Source organism: Paralichthys olivaceus, chromosome 18 (genome assembly GCF_024713975.1).
Source record: "Paralichthys olivaceus isolate ysfri-2021 chromosome 18, ASM2471397v2, whole genome shotgun sequence".
In the NCBI taxonomy this organism is placed as follows: Eukaryota; Metazoa; Chordata; class Actinopteri; order Pleuronectiformes; family Paralichthyidae; genus Paralichthys; species Paralichthys olivaceus.
The window spans coordinates 17,503,838-17,522,792 of record NC_091110.1 but is presented as its reverse complement, the minus strand read 5'-3'; the positions used below and the strand labels follow the sequence as shown (position 1 = coordinate 17,522,792).

The 18,955-nt window shown below is 44.3% G+C and overlaps 1 protein-coding gene across 12 annotated transcripts in view; it reads left to right on the top strand.

The window, feature by feature from the left end:
* The first annotated feature begins 1,958 nt into the window (after positions 1-1,958).
* The window catches only part of vav2 (vav 2 guanine nucleotide exchange factor), a 160,125-nt gene continuing 143,128 nt past the window's right edge, over positions 1,959-18,955 (top strand). For all 12 annotated transcript variants that reach the window (XM_069513271.1, XM_069513270.1, XM_069513266.1 and 9 more), the window contains exon 1: positions 1,959-4,333. In XM_069513271.1, coding sequence (XP_069369372.1) covers positions 4,130-4,333 — 204 coding nt within the window. In that variant the 5' untranslated portion in view covers positions 1,959-4,129. The remainder of the gene's footprint in view (positions 4,334-18,955) is intronic.

Here is an 18,955-nt window from a genome sequence, read left to right as displayed (position 1 = left end):
ACGTGCCCAAGAGCTGGTGCCACAGCTGCTGCCTCCACCGGCTCACGCTCCACTGGATCTCAGTGATTTGCTCCTTTCAGCTTGGACCTAGAACCAGCGGAGCGGATCCATCAGGGACGCTTACATCAGAAGTCTTTGTTAGTAAGGCACTGACTCATACTGGATCAACGCTGTCGACACCCTGCATGTTTGTGACTGCGTGCAGTTTGGTGCTCAGCCAGGAGATGGCCATCATGCACCATCCTGGGTATTTATAGTTTTCACAGTCTAGCTTCTGTTTTTGAGAAAACCCTGCAGTTGTGGGTTTTATAGCAGATGATGGATTCATTTCTTATTTATTCGAAGGATTTTAATTATTTATCACTTTTCATAAAGACCTGTCATTCATAGAGAACAACCGAAAACTAGTTTAGCTCATTTTTGTCGGACAGCTGTGAAGGATGTATCCAACATGAATCAGTTGTGAGTTGCTGCTCACAACTGAAAAATAAATCAAGAATGCTGCGATGGCCTGTTGGCGTCCTTGCAGGGAGACGTGCTCTGTGTGACCTGCATCACCATCACACCACATGGAACATGCCACCAGGCGGCCCAGCAGCAACCTTGGGGCTTGATGGATCAATGCCACAGCTTCAATGGCAACTCGTCATTTCTGCCATTTCTGGCCATCACTCACAGAGCATGGATCCCATGTTAAAAAAAGACAACACACACATGCAGGATTCTCAAGACACATGACATAAGAGACTTTGATTAATGGATCTCTGGTTTTCATTTTCTTTTCAGCACCCTGTGGACGACCACTTGCGGTGGGTAAAAAATGGAAACTCAATGAGTGTGGTCTCACGGTGTCAGTTTGAATCACGGTGGATGTCAAGTGAACTGCACATGTATGCACTTCTGTTAAGTAAACGATTTATGCTAATGTGACATATTAGAAATTTTAATTGTAAATTAGCTGCTAATACAACTGTTCTCTCTTCTTCTTATTTCACATGCTCAGTGTTTAACAACATGCACTTTCTTTTTCTTCCAGGAACAGATTTTGCTGATGATGTGATTTTGTATCCCTGCACTGCATCATGGTCAAATGCACTAAAAGACTCTTCACATATTAATTTCTGGGAGCTTCCAAGGACCTAAGCTCATACGCAGCAGTATCCCTGGATCGGGGACTGCATGCCTTGCACAGAGGCACATAAGTATTAGCTGCCGGGGGACAGGAGAGCATTACTCTGTTCCTACATTCATTTTGCAGCCATTGTAAGAAAACAATATACAGTATTTACCTTTTAATTGTTCAGGCTGCAGAGCATCATGTGAAGACAGAACAGAGAACACATGCTCTTCTCTTTTTTAATCAAATACCACGGGCACTACTCTCCACACTACCTTCTGTTGCTGTGTGGGTGTGTGTGAGAGTGTGAGTGTAAGCGTAAGCATGGCAACAGGGTTCCCTCTGGAAAAAAGGCACCATTAAAATGTATAAGCCACATTTTAGGCTGATGGGGCTTTTCAGGAGGTCTTAAAAGGTGAAAGGTTCAGTGTGTAAGATTTAGGTGAACAGGTTTTTTGGCAGAAATTGAATTTAAAATAATAAAATAATGTTTTCACTGGTGTGTTTCATCTAAATTGTATGAATTGTTGTTTTCTTTCTTTAAGACCTTTATATTTACATGGAGGGAGGTCCTCTATGTGGAGGCCGCCATGTTTTCTACTGTCGTCCAAACTGGACAAAATAAAACCTTTTGAGTTTTCACGACAACTGAAGTTCACCACAGCTTCTCCTTCATGTTGTGGAGGGGAGGGTGAGATGAGGAGTGTTCAGCTGCAACGTGCAACTTCACCTCTAGATGTCATTAAATTCTACACACTGAACCTTTAAGTGATCCTTAGTTGGCCGACTCAAATACTGAGACATCAACCTGACACATTTTTATAAAGTTTGCATCGTAGTGTCAGAGTTACATTTATTAACACAACCGAGGGAAAGCAAGTTGCAACCAGTAAACCATCATAAATACAAGATTACTACACATACCTGACATGTTACACTCGTACACTAGTATTCTTTCAGAGTATTTTCTGATAATTACGTGTCTGTGCCAAAATCTACAGGCTCCATTTGAACAGTTTTATGGCATCACCAAAAAAAAAACCACAGGTATGATGAGACAAGTTGAAACAAGCTGTTCGCATTTTCCAGTAGCAGAGTCATGAGAGGAGTCTCTACCACAGCTAGTGTGGTGGTTTGAGTTGCTGCACTTTATTAGGAACACTTGCTAATTAATGCAGTTAGTCAAGCAGCCAATCACAAGACAGCGATACAAACACAGTCACAGGTCAGGAGCTTCAGCTGATGTTCACATCAAACATGAGGATGTGAGCTCAGTGGCTCTGACTGTGGTGGGATTTCTTCTGTTTGCGAAAAACGTTTGTGAACCTGAATAAAGAGTTCTTGCTCTCGTTGCTTTGCTTCAAAAAAAAGTTAAACTCTGCACAGAAACATTCAGATTGTTTTTGCCTCCTGGAGCCGATCCTCTTAACTCACTGGTCCCACAGGAAGTAAGTGATTTTGGCATTTCCACATTTTGAATCCTTGTGCGTCCCGGCCTCCAGGCTTACTGACAGTCTCTATTTGGTCTTTCTGAAACTCCTCACCTTCGGTTGAATCCAGCATTTTGGTTACAAATGTGTTCTCACAAAACTGAGATCAGATCAGTTCCTCAGACTTTACACACTCCAGAGGAACTGAAGACATTTCAACTCCTTTTGTTTGCATTCAAATGTGCATTAGCACTTTGCACCTGTGTTCTGAAAGATACTAGTCTTTATAAATACAGTTTATTATCATTATTATTGTTATGATTTGCTGGAACTGGCCCTTTAATCCCCCTGTACCCCGTGCAGTGTGCTCCACATCCATCAGAGGGCGCATCCTCGCCTCCTGGCCAAACAAACTACTCCCTGGAACAGTGAGCGAGGAGCCACTTCAACAAAGTGCCGGAGACTCGCGACCCAAGTTTTCACCTTTACGCGCGACAACCTGCACGTGTGAGCGCGTCACCGAGCACCGGGGACAGCACCGATCCAGGCGCGCGGAGGGGTTTCCCACCCGGGGTTTTGGTTGTTTACGCACGGACTCCGGAGCTGGAGCCGGGAGCCGGGGACCGCTGAACATCTCCGTCCGAACGGGAAACGAGGAGAGGGAGACGCGAGTGACGGAGGGGGAGAGAGGACGCGAACGGAAGGGAGGCAAGAAATCACAGGAAAGCAAAGCTGTGTGTGCGCGTAACGCTGTTTCTGGGGCGTGCGTAAAGGCGCGAAGCAAAGGAACGTTCATCGGAGAAATAAACGAAAACGCTGCCGCTTTCCCCCCCTGTTTTCTCCGGGCATGTTTCCGCGACACGCTGGGCGATGTTGAGCCGCTGTTGTGGGGAGCGGGTGATTCTCCAGGCGCCGTGGACACACTCTTCTGTGTTTAATCTCCTTTTGGAGCTGGAATTTACCGCAACTTCTTGTTTTTGACGCCAAGAAACGCACGATGCCGTCGGGTACTCTGGACTTCTACAACTAAAACAGACTTGAGACGCTGTTTTGCGTGTGTGTGTCTGTGTGTGTCTCCCCACATCGTGTTGTGTCGGTTCACTGAAATGTGAGACACTGGGGAAGTCGGTTCATGACAAACCGCTGCGTCCAGCTGTGTAATCCTCCTCTATCGTCACCATCCATTCACACCCTTTGCTTTTGGATATGCTGGGGAAACTTTTTGAGGATGAAGAAGGTTCCCGGAGCCCGTCTCCGTTTTCTGGTCACGCCGCCGTCTGCTGAGCCCGATTTCACCAAACCGTGTTTTCATCCGAGTCACGCTTTCACCGTGTCCACGCCGAGGGGACAGGAGAGCTGACATGCGTGTGGAACGGGGACATATCGCGCTGTCCTGCTGCCATTAGTCGAAAGTTGTGAAACTGCCTGTTTACCGAGCTGATTGTGAATGATTGAGGACCCCCGGAGCTGGTAGGGAACCGACCCCACAGCCTGCTCTGACGCCGCGAACCGCCGCCCTCAGCGCGCTGTGAACCAGCTCGCGGACCCGGTTACTTTGCGAGGAGAGCCCCCCGGAGCAGCCATGGAGGAGTGGAGACAATGCGGGCGATGGTTGATAGACTGCAAGGTCCTGCCCCCGAACCACCGGGTCGTGTGGCCCTCGGCGGCCGTCTTCGACCTGGCACAGGCCCTGCGAGACGGGGTGCTGCTGTGCCAGATGTTGCACAACCTCTCGCCGGGGTCAGTGGACCTGAAGGAGATCAACTTCAGACCCCAGATGTCACAGGTGAGTCGCTTTAAGCGTTGAGATGATGGGGGTTTGATTTCCACCTGCCGTGGATCCAGAGAGGTTCTTCACGCATTGCTGCGATTGTTTGGAAATCTGAATCTGACATTTTATAGCATCTCGTTCCAGCTGCTGCTCAGATCTTTACGCAGGAACCTTCCTGTCACAACAAGCCCGGTTCTTGGCCCAGGCCCACAGATCTCCTCTCACTGTTATGTCAGTGTTTCATGGCGCTGCAGTGGCAGGGTCCATTCACTTTTGCACAGAAACGTCTATGAGAATAAGGTGTGACCATTAAACACAGGTGGAGGGTTCTTTACCGACCAGGCCTCGAGTGTGATGATGGCTCTACATTTCAGTTCCCTCCTGTCGTCTGCAGTAATCACATGGAATTAGATGACTAGTGTTGTTACAACACATTTCGCAGCGCAACCTGCTTATTTCCATGTTATCAGGAATACGTGGGACGAGCCGGGGACGTGAATTTGCAGCTGCAGGGTTTTGTACATGGGGGGGGTGGGGGCAGTGAAATTAAAAACATACCAGTTTTCCTTGACCTTTGACCTTTCGGACAACCAGGTGGGTGTGGCAGATCAATACAGAGCCGGGCAATTAAATGAAAGTGCTTGGATCTCAGTGCTCAAGGGTCATGGAAGGGTTAGTTGACGCTCCGTCAGTAGTAGCTTCCTGAGTTGGAAGCTATTTAAAGCCCAAAGTTGAGAATTACTTTCTTTTCTGTCACAAAGCAGCGCAGGGTAAACAGATGAAAACCTGCCTCGAGTATATAATTAGACTCAAATGAAACATAAGTCTGACACTGTGGTGCGATTAGAGGTTTTTGGATTTCCCGGTTTAGCAGGCCTCCGTTTCTGGAAAGCTCCCCCTCGCCACTTCAGCCCATTCCTGTCTCCAAAGCCAGTATGAGGAAATGCCGGGTGCCGCAGGAAGTTTGCGCGACCACAGCAGCAGAAGTAGAAGTGCGCTGTGGCGAAGCCCTCTATTGACTTTTATTCCCCCTGAAGTCTGCTCCGAAAACAACCACTGAGCTGCCATTATTTTACGAGGACGAGTCAGGGAATTGTCCTGGGGAGTGAATCACAGTTGCCTCCGCGCAGAATTGTTTCATTTATCCTAAATTGTCATGACCGCAGAGGCTGAAACGGCCATCGCACCACTGGCAGCACGTTTGTCTGTTATTCGGAGCCTGAGGGTTTCGGTGTGTTTATATGTTTGCGATCCTGATCTTTCATGTTTCCAGAAATAAGAAGTTGAAATAAATATTTGAGCGATTGGTCTATCTAGTTTTATTTGACAGTTTTGATTATGAATCGATCTTTTGAAATCATTTAACAACCAGTGCATCAAACACTGTGGCTCTGGTTTCTCAGAAGTGAGCAGAGAACCGTTTTTCTTTGTTTTGTACCATTGTAGCTGCTTTTAATCATCCGCTGAACTCCAGACATTTTCCTTAAGTCGTTAATGTGAACACAACTGTTAAAGTCAGTGGCTCCCGACATTTTCTGGAATCGTTCTTGCCGTGGGCCTTGTAAAATATCTGGAAAACGCTCAGTGAGCCCATGTGAGGATACAGCAGGAACATTTCCAGAAAACTCAGCGAGAGAGTGGGCGTGTTGATGTGAACGGAATCCGAAATTTCTCAGGAAAGAGAATCCAATCACGTGACAGTTAGAGACGAAGAAGGAGGCGACTAGATTCTCGAGTCAGACGCAGGTGTTGATGAGCTGTAAACTAAGATTCTGTGTTTTCTGCATCGTTGTCGTTATGTCCGTCCTCCTGCTGCTCTACCCAGGCGACACGCCTCCCCTTCCTTCCAGAGATGTCCCCGTCTTTGTGGATGCGTCTGAGCGGACGGTCTCCTGCTGCGTTCCTCATGTGTGAAACGCAAACTCAGGAAAATGTCTCCACCTGATTTCCAGCCATTTTCTGAAGTTCATGTCTGAAAGCTACGACACATCAACCTCTGGGATGCTAATTATTTTTGGTGTTTGTCATCTCTCCCCCCTCTTTGCTCAGTGAGCACCGGTAGCCTTGTCTTGTCAGATCCAGAAGCTACTGACTTCCATGATTACAGGGCGAGGGAGGGGTCTGGATGGCATGCTTTGATCCACCCACTAATCCCACTCCTCCAGTCCCACAGAGTGAATCTGCAGGGCTGGTGGAAGGGGGGGTGTCCTCGGTGACAAATTGGGTTAAACAAAATCCTGGCAGCAGAACAGTGGTACGTGATTTATGATAAGGAAAAGGTCAGGGCGCGTGTGCTCTAACGCTCGGAACACGGAGGCAGGGCCTCGGCCAAATGAAGAGGAGGTGAAGCAGAGCGATTATTTTCTCTGGACCAAAATTCTCATCAACGGCTCCGTGGTGATTGATAGCTTCCAAAGCGGAGTTTTGTCTTTCAGTGGGTCCTTCCTCTTACGCATTTAATATCCTCGGGTTAGTTTGACACTCGGGAGTGTGTGTGTTGACGTTGGTTGTGAAGTTGTGTGACCTGCATCACACTGAGGCTTTCGGTGAAAGTGTATCACTCACACAAAAAAGGGATGTGCTTACCCTCGCTGTAGCTTCCCACTAGTTAACTGTTGCTGCCGTTGGCCGACCCTAATAACAATAAAAGTTCAACCGTTGGCACTGATCCCAGTTTGTGCTCTAGTGCATTATCATTAAGTTTAAGTGCACGCTGAGCAGAACACAAAGGGAAGCGTTTCTCATGATTTGAGGGGACATTTTGAAAATGGTTGAAAAGGGAAATGTCCATTCATGAATCCTCCTTCTGCAACAATGGGAACGTTACACGGTTTATTGTGGTCATCAGTAAGTAAATTAAAAAGCAATGAGCTGTAAATGTGTGTAAATGGTTGTAGTGGGATGAGTAAATGCAGTAGCGTGACATGCAAAAACGGTTTCAGTTGTAACAGGATGGGAACAAATCGTGTACTTTTGGGTGAGTTTCAGACCTTGTACACGCAGAGTTATTCATTTAATTCTTCCATTCTGGTCTCTGTTCCACATTTAACAGGTGTCAAAAACTGGAGCGTTTAGAAAAATCCTCTCGTGAGTTGCTGCAACAGGAAACTTCTGGTGCCTTGTTATATGGATGCAAAAAGACCCAACGCATGACTGCATTGACCTAAAACATTCATCAGATCTCTGAGAATGAAAAATATTCTTTATCACTTCAAAAACCTTTTTAAAAGGCGAGTGTGGGAACACGTGAACGGACTTCAGGAGACGAAGTAGCACTTGCAAAGAGGGTATCAAGATGACCTTCATTTAGAAAGTCAGTAAACCCCCTGATTATGTATTTTTAATGGTAGCGAGGCATTTGTCTTTACCACAAGACTCTAGAAGGATGCTTAATGAGCGCTGGTGTGTGGAGATGCTTCTCCTGAGCTCAAAGTTACACCTCCAGGAGTCTGAGCCTCAGGCTGCATCTGAAAGACAAAGACCGAGCTCTGCGCTCTCTTTTGCAGTGTTTTCTTTCTTGTTAGTGAGGTAGTTGTGAATGCCTTTGGGATGACTCAAGCGGATATGTCTGTGTGTGTTGCTGTGCTTTTGTTTCTTTGTGTGTGTGTGTGTACTTGCCTGTTATATGTATGTCAGTGGGAGATGTTACAGTACCTGTGTTCACATTGAATCACTGTTGGCTGAGCCCAGAGCTCCCCTGGAGTTTACCGGTGCTCGACAGGGCTCCAGTTCCCACACAGACGATGCTGCGTCCACTCACAGAAAATGAGGATTTTCCTCTTTGTCCAGCTCCTATTATAAATATTGGCTACTGCTGGCAAGTAACCAGAGCGGATTGGAATTGAGTTTTGTAAAATTCTGCTATTGATACTTTTTTTATTGTCAGGACAGCTAAGACATCGGAGGGTAAAGGACAGAAACACCACAAGCAAAGTGTAGCACAATATTCAAACTCTGCCTTCTTAGGGAAAATTTGAGATTAGACGCCTGATTGGCCACCTCCTGTGGGAAATAGTCTTCAACCAAACTGCTGATGAAAATAATTGCGGGTTCAGCATGGAGTTGTTCCACACAAAAAACACAAGCTTGTTTTCTTTTTTTTTTGGCTTTCTGTGGATGAAATAGAATCTGGAGAAGAACGAGATTTCAGGACCTCAAGCATCTTTCTGAGACAGTTGTTCAAACACGAAAGCAGCAGGAGTGGAGACAATGCAAGAAAATTGGGTTTAGATGGCAGCATAGTGTTGATAGCTGCACACAGGAACTGAGCAGTATCACTAGTAAGTGAAGAACAGATACGGTCTGAATATTATTTACACCATCTGACAAATTTAAATCCTCTCTTCACTCATCTTTTAGCTCTGGTTTGGTCTCTACCAGCTTTTAAGGGTCTGGATTTTTCGCTCGTTGGTTTTATTCAGTAGCTACATGCAAACTCGTTCCGGCTGCTTCTTGATGCAAGAGTACAATGTGTTTCTGAAAGTTCTCTGAGTCTAAAAACCAAGTTTAATTAACTGTAGCAGTCATGAACCCAAACAGCTAACGAGCTAAAAGAGGCTGAAAAGCTCCGTAGAGCTGCACAAGTTTGCAAACCTCTTCTCATTAAACAGTCATTTGACTTTGTGTTTAAATATTTTCCTCTTCATTTAAAAAGGAAAAGGAAAGAATGAATAGACGACTTTGATGGACAAGTCTATACCCCTGCTTAGCCATTAGCTGTAACTCTGTGGGACCACTTATTTTGTTTTCCAGTACATTCACGTATATTTTTTTTTTTTTTTTCCCTAATTGACTTCACAAGTAAAATAGTCGCTAGATTGCCAGTTATGCTTGTAAGACTGAAAGCGCCGTCTTGCTGAGCTGTGCGTGGTTGGAAATGAGATCATAGAAAGTGAACTGAAAAACGAGATGGTAAATGCCAGCCCACCTACTTCTCTCAAATCTCTGTTTGTGGGGAGGAAGCGGTGACCACCATAGACACCAACCCTGCCTCCCTCAGGGGTAATTTAATCTCCACGTTTGGTCTACTGTTGACCCCGTGACCCCTGAGCCAGTGGGATGCAGGTAATATGGCTAATGGAGCTCGTTAGAGACACGTCCTGGGTTGCACAGCTGGGATGGTGCCACTGGTAGCTAATGGGATTGACAAGGAGTGAATGGGTCTAGGCCGTGGGGTTCTAACCCTTTGTGAGCAGTAATCCTTCTCTGAAGGTCACGGAAATCTTTTCAGAACTGGTCTAAAAACAATGATCGTGGATGAAAGTAGCCTTTATCCCGGGTGTAAATGACAAGCTATGAGATTAAGCTACACAATTACATGAGCAGTTCAGGGGCAATGGGGAAAGGGTTCTAATAGCTGAATACATTTGGTCTGGAAATGGTAAAGTATTCAGATTTGTTAAATCCTTACCTTAACTATCTCAACTCAATCCGTATCAGACAAGTTATACGGTAGTAGAGCAAATAAGTCAATCTTATTCATCGCTGCAACTTTGTCCAGATGATTACCTCGTTAGCAAAGCTATAAAAATATGACTCGGGTTTCCATATTTTTTTAAATCCAAGGGGATTAATCAGCAGTCGTATTAATGCACTGAACCTTCCTGTAGTTCAATTCACTTTCATCTTAACCTCTCAACCTGATTTCACACTGAGGCCAGAGTGCAGAGCAGTACTCCCAGAGCTGGTAGGAATTCAGAGTCCCGCTCGAGGTCACTTCATTCGGGCGGATGTCTTGCGGCAGGAAAGACCTTGAACTTCCTCGAGTTGAAAGACGGTCTTGGTATTCACTGGGCCTAAAAATAAGCATTTCCTTGGAAGCAGCAGACGGTAAAACAGCAGCCAGTTCACATGCCCCTGCTGCTTCTGTTCCAAGTTATCTAATTTTCTTGTCGGCTGAGTAAGAAATTACACTGTTAAAATAAAAGTTGTCTATGCAGCAGCTGTAAAAACATTCGGATATCCTTAGCATCCCAGACGAGGTGTTGAAAGGTGTCTTTATACTTCTCTGGTGTTTGCACTGGCGCTGTGTAGAGGCTGTATGACACTCTGGATACGAATAGATTCGTTGAACAAGGGATGTACAAATATGCTTTAACCTTACTAGTTAAAATTGCTAATTCAATACAGTCATGGAACCTAAACAGCTGAGTCAATATGTGACTTCTGTTGCCTTACGTATTTATTTTTCACCCATATTCTCTTCACTGCTTCCTCTCATGCTCTAAATCCCATGTGAATAGCGCAACAAATCGAGCACTGGTAGTAAAGTGTGAACATCTGTCCCCGTTTGCAGAAGTGTTGAAGATACTACACGGTGAAGGACACGATCAAATGTGATGAATAGAAGCCATTCATGTTTTGTATTTGCAATAAAAGCAGAAATTGTTTGAATTTTGACAGCAACTGCAACTTTTGGTGAACTATTTCAGTCCTGTTACACTCAATAGAATCAATAAGTATATAGTATATAATAATATCTATAGTATATAGATAATACTAATAATAACACTTATAATAAGTAGTATCACAGGGAGTACATTAAGGAAGTTTAGCTTTTCTACTTCCTGGTTTCTATTTGATTTTGTGTCACACTTTGCTGCAAAGAGGCAAATTCTATGGTTATTAGGTTGGACTTTGGAATTTCTGTTGTTTGTTTGCTTAAGCACTTCTAATGCATAATCGCCAGCACCCCATCAACCTGGTGCAGTTGTACAGTCTGCATGTAAGAATGTAAGGATTCAGCTTTTCTGCACATTCATTAGTGTGATATCATCTCACGGTCTGTCACAGATCGGCTCATGAGGCGAATAAGTCCGAGGCTGTGAAGGAATACAGCTTTTGGTGTTATGTGGGTAGAATGCATACCCCACACTTAAGCAGGAAAGCAGTTAAGTAGTTGTTGTATAATGCAACAGTTGAATGAATCACATAGTAGTTGAGGTCGATTTTCATTAAGTGCAAATGAACGATCGCACGTACCGGAGTGCAACTCTGCAGGCCTGCTGCTCGAGTGCAGTGGGATAAAGACACAGGAAGTGAATTCAAACCAGCCAACCACCTTTTTACTTCTGACCTTCTGCATACAGTAAATACGTGATATGTCTGCATGTGCTGCGAGTTACACAAACCACAGCGACCACAACATGTGTCACGAGAGATGATTTTAGGCTCAATGCAAAGGCTTAAATCGGCCTCAGGCAATATTCAAAGAGGGAATCTAACCGTAGATTTTAGCCTGAATAAATGAAATCAACTTTTGCTCGCTCTTGATCGGTGCACAGCTGAACCCTTTCCATCCGAACCAAAATGAATCAAAATGGTTTGCAGCCAAATGCAAACAGAGAGCGCTCATCTGCTCAGGCCCCAATTTGAAGAGGTGCCCCTGTGGTCTGTGATGTGACAATTTGGGCAGAAATGCTGCTGCATAGCAATCAAGGGTGGCGAAAATTCAAAATGACCAGAATGCCTGTATTTGTGTATATGTGTTAATCTCACTGCTCCGTTTGATTCAGGACCAATAAAAGGGAAGATTGAGCCTCGTGGGTGGAGAGGTGGTGGGAGGAATTTCATATCAGTTCTATATTAACATCTGACAGTGGTTTAATATTCTTCGGTGCTGAGCTATGATGCACTGTGATCCACAGAAACTCATACTACATTACATGATTCATTTCAGTGCTGTATGCATCAGACAAGTCTTTCTCTGGCTTGAACGTGACTCAGCCGGTTGGTACAGAAAACCACTGACACTCACTACTCCGCCAAAAAATCCCTCACAACATTCATCTGCCTCTGTCTCTGTCCTCCGCTCTGCATTCCTCAGGGACTGCTCTCAGTCTGAAGTGCTGGCACAGTGTTTATGTGGAGAACTTTGGAGTTGACCTAATCCTTCAGAATTCAAGCGATGTCATGTGAATGCAGCTCACGGCGAATCCAGGAAGGAGCATTTTCAGTGACAAGAGCGGAATTACCTTTAATTCCTGCATATGTGGAAACCTCCAGAGACTTGGCTCCTTCTGTTAGCATCCTCTCATAATTATCTTATCTAACTTACCTCTGGGGAAACTGAGGAAACACGTCCACCATGACAACAATCTGCCAGTTCTGCCATTCCACTAGAGATGGACAGAGAGATCGCGGAGCCTTATGGACAACGCCTGATTTCTAAAGAGGCTCCATCTGCACCGTGGTTGTTGGGGGTAATTAGCACGGGCATGCGGTGGAATGGTGCCTGAATTTTTCCGCGGCCAGCCATGCTCTGCTGGGCGCCATCGCTCTGCAGAGAAACAAGAAAGGCGAGGCCACAGTCCTGTCCCTGCAGAGGCGAGCCAGATGGCTGAATCTCTCCCCTGCCGTTCCTCTCAAACCAAATCACTGAAGATGGTTTTCTTTCCTCTTCGCCTTTAATTGATTTTGACTCTTCATTTGTTAATCAGTTGCCAGGATTTTTTTTCTCTCTCTACCCAGGCCTTGACTGGCATCTGTCTTTGTCTACGACCGCCTGAAGTGACACTTGCAGGGATCAGCCACCGATCGGTGCGGCCGTTGTCGGAACAGTGCTGTTGCCAGGAGTGTAATTTGAGTTGTTGTGGTGCAGTAGACTGATTGTAGCCGTTTCCTGCGGTTGGGAACAGATTAGGATCTGGATCGTACTGCAGGGAAGAGGCACAGCCCCCACCCCCCACCCCACCCACAAACAAACACACTAATACATCAACACACTCTTCCTGGGGGGGAGATAAGCTTCACATTTATATCTTTGCCAAAGGAATCAAATAATACACACCCTGGTGACGCGCTGCCGGGAGCCAGCTAAGTATAAGAAGGAGTGTTTATACGTTGCACTAATCATGGATTTTTTCTGGCCTTTGCCACACAATCGCCACCAGAAGCGCCAATATCCCATTACCAACGTGTATTGATCATATCACATAATTGGCTGCGGAATAGGACAGGCACAGAGGTAGGGTTACAGCGTTGGACTCGGTGCCGCAAAAGGCCGCCACTTATCGATCCTCTCCGCAGCTCACTCTCTAGTTAATCATGCAAACAAAGTGGAACACTGGTGCAGGTTGTAGAGGGCGGAAGAGATCATTCCCTCACGCTCCACCTTGAGCTCAGGGCGTGCTCCACTGTGATTTGTAATTTTACACTCTCTGCTTTTGTATATTTGGTGTTCTGTTACATTTTTATTTCAAATATGACATATAACCTTTTATCAGTATTGAAATCTTCTCATGAAATATTATATTATGCATACAGCACTGATTATTCTGCCAATTATTGTTTTGTTCCAGTGTTCTGTACATTAACTGCTGATAATCATAAGTTAAATATTAATGTTTGTTTCTTTCTCATATCTGCAAGGAACTCTTTAGTGGCCTAGTGATGTAAAACTATAAAAAGCGAGCATGGGGCTGCGGCCATGTGTTTGCAGTTTGCATCTGTTACTCAAAGTGATGAATCAGCGCTAATAAACTGCACAGTATGAACTTAGCCTTTGATTTCAAAGTTGAAATTTAATCAGATTAGTGATTAAAGGCTCAAAGAATAAATATGTCATCATAATGTATAATTGTTTATATAAGAAAACACCCCACCATCACTTCCACTATCCAGGACTCATCAGCCGGTTCAGGGTTCTTCTCAGCAGGATGAAACCCAGATTGTGCAGTTGAAGGTTTAACCACCGGACGATCAGAATACAAGAGAAACCACAACCACCCTCTTGTCGGTCTTTAACAGACGTTCATTAGTATTCTGCGGGTTTCACACCAGGACTCTCAGTCCTTAAAATTCTACATTGTTGGACCTTTTTCCATTATGTATCTGAAATACGCTGCCATGTTGCATACTAATTCAATTGTTATTGTCACTGTTAACAAAGGCCACGGAAACTACTTTGAGTTTTTATCTGCTTTGGAAGTTATCGTGCTGTTTTCACGGAGACTTCAGGAATCCTTAATGTGGTGGACGGGAAAGCTTTGGGGAGAAAACCCACAGGAAACAAAAGACAGTTCTGACATTGTACATATGAACTGAAACATTCCAGAACCGTGCACACTTTTGTATATGTGTCGACGTGTTTATATTTAGTCTAGCGTCATACATCGCTGTGTGAGGGCCTGTTTTCCTTCATTAAACAGTTGGTCTGTCTCCATCATGGACATCCTCAGGGCAACTTTTCTTTAGTCTATTCAGTCTTTATAATAATATATATAATTGCAGCTATATATGCAGGGTTGTAGTGCGGTTGTATTGTTGGTTTATGAATAACACTGGGAGTCGATCTGTTGTAGATCAAAGCTGTTTTATATAAAAACCATGTCATTTATCCTTCTTGTAAATCTCTCTTTCTTTGTCTGTTCCTCTATGATTTATATTTCTTAAAGATATGAAATGGGGCCATTATCTTCTACACACTTACAGATTCATGTGTAGTGTTTATAGATCTGTCCGTACATCTCGATACAGAAACATGGTCATACACACACGGAGTCAGATCATGGATAAAAATGGACAACATGACAGCGAAGCCAAATCATCTTGCTGCGGTACAGGTCCCAGCTTCCTTTTCCGTGTTAGTGGATGGGACCATTTTAATCATTGATGGCATAAAAGTGTCACAGTTGACGGCTGAAACTGACCTGATTGGTCGAGCATGTTTATCAATGGGACTTTGATATAAAGGAAAGATGGAGGCACCTGCATCCGGGATATTTTTGGCTTAATTTCTGCACAATGGGAGGAAGTGGAGACACATCATCTGTTTTTAATACACAGTCTGTGATTGAGACTCAATAGCATTCCTCTCCATTCACATTTTAAAAGGCTTTTCTTACAGTTGTGTTGCTCTTTTTAAATTTTTTTTTAGCCATGTTGTTAAAACGTGTGCCTCGCCTCACCAAAATGGCCCCATGGTCGGTAGTGAAAGTTAGCGTGAGCGTCCTCAGTCCACTTTCCCATCTTAAATGCACCTGCCACCGGTTTGGTGTTAGCATAATGAAAAACAGAGCCTGAGGAGAGAAAAGCTAAATAATTCAGAATTAAGGCTGGAAGCTCATGGGGAAACCAAAGGGGGTAAAACACACAAAAACAGAAGGTGTGGTCAGAGAGAATGTGATTGAGGCTGTTAGTGGCTTTCTCCTGTCAAATTCAGCATCTCCATCACATGATCTCTCATCTGCTTCTCCACAACTCGGCCTCCATCGGCAGGAAAAGATTTACCTTAACTGCCAAACAAGCAGAATTTACAGACAGCCGTTTTTAACCATCGTCACTTATCAATACAGCTATCGACGCACGTCCTTATGTCTAACCTCTGGAAGTCTTCCCTCCTGTCATAGCACAGTTGCTTGTCCGGCACATTTGCCAAAGAAAAAAGATTTTCTCCTTTTGTTGGCTTCAGCGTTGTGCCGCTCCCCCCTCCCCCCCGAGGGATCGTATCACAGAGCTCACAAATAAATTCAGTTTTCCTTTGAGAAGCTTTGACAAATATTGGACTGTGATGGTTTAATAATCGGTAGCACAAAGGGGAATAATTCACATTCTAGTCAAGGTGTCCTGTCATCGCTCTGAGACAGCTCGGCTATATATATACTTATTGGTCAATGGGGAAATGAACTCAGACTCAGTTGACTGTTTATTAGATACATCAAAATAGTTTAATACACCATGCTTGTGATAAATCATAAGTGTAATGAAGGGATCGAGGAAGAATAGAGCAGAACTTATTATTAAGGTTTGTGATTCAGAATGTTGCAGAAGACATGTCTGGGTGATTTACATGAATGTAAATCCCTGTAAAATTAACTGGATGGTCCATCTCTCTGTTTTCTGCTTTCAGTTTTTTTTTGCTTTCTGTTTCTGAGGATATTCACAGCTTCCTACTTCCTGCTCAGCATAAGCACTCGGTGGGTTAGCGAGGGAGTGAGAGGGAGAGTGAGTTGTGTAATCCCCTCCCCTCCCTTTCCCCAGCTCTTAGTCAGACAACAAGAAACATCTGGACGGAGAACAGAGAGTTCAAAACGCACCCATCCCCACCTTGCATGGGTCCAACAATGCTTGGCTCAGGCCGTGCTCTTGGACTGCGGACACCCCACTGTTATCCCACCAAACCCAAGTGTTGCATTCTTATCGTGACTTTGCGGATTTCTGAGAAGAACGTGTGGGTGTGTTCTGGTGTTGAGTGCTCGCTGTGTTGTGCAAAGTGTGTAATTTTCTTGCTCTGAGTGGGGGGGGAAAGGTGTTATTTTCCTCTCAACATTTTCCATCAGGGCAACCCGACCTGGATTTCCACAGGTTTTAATGTTGTGCATCTAAGTGCTGTCGGTGGAGGCGTGTTTTCTCACTAATTTTCCCGATTTTGCTCTGTGGTTCAGAGCCGTTTCTACGCCTTGTGCATCTTGGTTAAGATCACAATAAACATACTGTAGGCACTTGCTGCTTATCTCACATTTTAAGACCTTGAGAGATATTTTCAGAAAGAAAGTTCCCTGTACTTATGTCACAGCAGCTCTTTCTACATCATTGATCCCATGTGAGTATGCAGTGCAGGTGCTGCAGCCAGAATCTGAACGCTGGAGTGAAGTGAACTGACTTCTGCTTTTATATTTGCCTTTTTATTCGACTGTGTCTGTTTCACTTTCTGTCATTTCCCGCTTGTTTTTTTTTTTTTTTTTGTGTCGCCGGCCCCGTAGAGACAGTGGTTGGATGCAGTGGATACATTTTAAAACTCACACAAATTATTTAACATTTCTGCTTCACTGGCGAGAATGGCTGGAAGGCTTCTTGTGGTACCTTTGGCTGAGACAGCATTTATTAGAAATAGTTTATTTCCAAACCAGGATAAGAAATCCTAACGTGTTCAGTGTTGGAATCGACCATTACCAGCAAATTTATTCAGCTTTAGTTGATGAATGTTGAATCTGTGAGTTGGCAAAACAGCAAAAACACAAATTGGCGACTGTTGTTTTGTTTCAACCTTCTTACATTCTGGTGTTCGTTCGTTTTCACACAATATTGTAGCTGTTTGTGTTTCGTGTTTGTCCCACAATGACACTGGGACGTTCCCTCTCTTATCTTTTCCACTGCGTATTCGTGAACTCATTGATAATGAGGTTCTCTCACAGGAGAGCTGTCCTCTTCACGCATGGAACCCATTGTCGTCCTCACCTTCAATCACCTTCCTTGCGTAGGATCATCGAGAGGTGACCGTTTCCACTTTACTGGTTAAGTTTAGCTGCGGGGCTGATTGTGTGTTGGTGTTGACCTGCTCGTCTTTGCCCCTGGCAGTGCTCTTTCATTCCTCTCATCCTTTCCTTGTTTTTCCAATATGACTTGACCTTGATGGATAGGTTATGAGGGGGGGAGCGCGGGATCACATTTTTCCTGACCACCCTCACCCTCAGATAGGCGTCTGAGATGATGAACTATGCTGCTTGGTGTCATTCATCTTTTCCACCTTCACTTCGTCGTACACCTCCTGCCTCACCTCCTTTCTCTCGGTTGTAGGTGGAAATAAAAAATCTTGCAGTCAGAAAAATAATCAAATACATACGTGATAGAGCCTATTGTCCAAATGCATCATTTAAATTCAGTGGAAACTTTTCCAAAAACACACACACCTACTTTATGATGCATGAGCTTGTTCCTTCTATTAACAGCTCACTGTATTTCTGAATAATTAGGACAGTAGAGCTCGATGGTGCAGGGTGATGTGCTCCATTAGAGATGTGCTCCCAGCTAATCCGCACTTTGTATTGGGTTTAGAAGAAGTGCGCAGACATATTGCATCCCTTAGGTATTTAATTGTCTTTAAATGTCAGCATGAGTGATGATACTATTGGGAGATCATTACAGGCCTCGCTGACTTAAATTAGCTTACCTCTAACCAGACAGCTGAATGGCACTGACGATTGGCTGTTTGACTGGCAGAACTGATGTATTTCACCTCTCGGGAATTAAATTTGCAGAATCACGGAGGCAACATTTTAGAAATCAAAAGACTGGTTTGATTGATAACTGCGAATCTGCTCTGGTCTGTCAGTCACGCTGAAACGTGTTGTTTGCTTTGATTACTGTAAAGGAATCGCAAAAAAGCCGACATGAATCTAGTTCATGATCCTCGGTTGATTATTTATTTATTATTTAATTACTGCAATTAGAGCTCCAGATCGCTTCAATCCTCTGGTGCATCTTCATGTTAATTTGCATGTCTGGGGCACTTGGCCATGTAAATAATTATGTTATCAACATAAAGGAAATCCTGTTATTGGTTTGAACAGAGCTGAGCGCAGCAGTCTCCTCTCTTTAAATGGTTTTGAAAAGATGGAGTTCCCTTCACGGGCGAAATAAAATGCATCAGATGATTCGATGCTAGCAGCACGACGCTTGTGATCTTGTGGTTCTTCCTCTCGTGCCACCGGCAACTCAAAAATTCAATCTGTGAAGTACGTAGTATAATAAAGTACGCTAGCAAACATATTGGCATGTTGATATGATCATCTTAGCATGCCTGTGTTAGCATTTAGCTACCTAACTACAGCCAGAAGAACATGACAGATGTGAGAGTGGGAGCGCAGGGTTTTGAGCTTAATGGGAGTACGTTCCTTGTACACATGTTATGTTGTATGA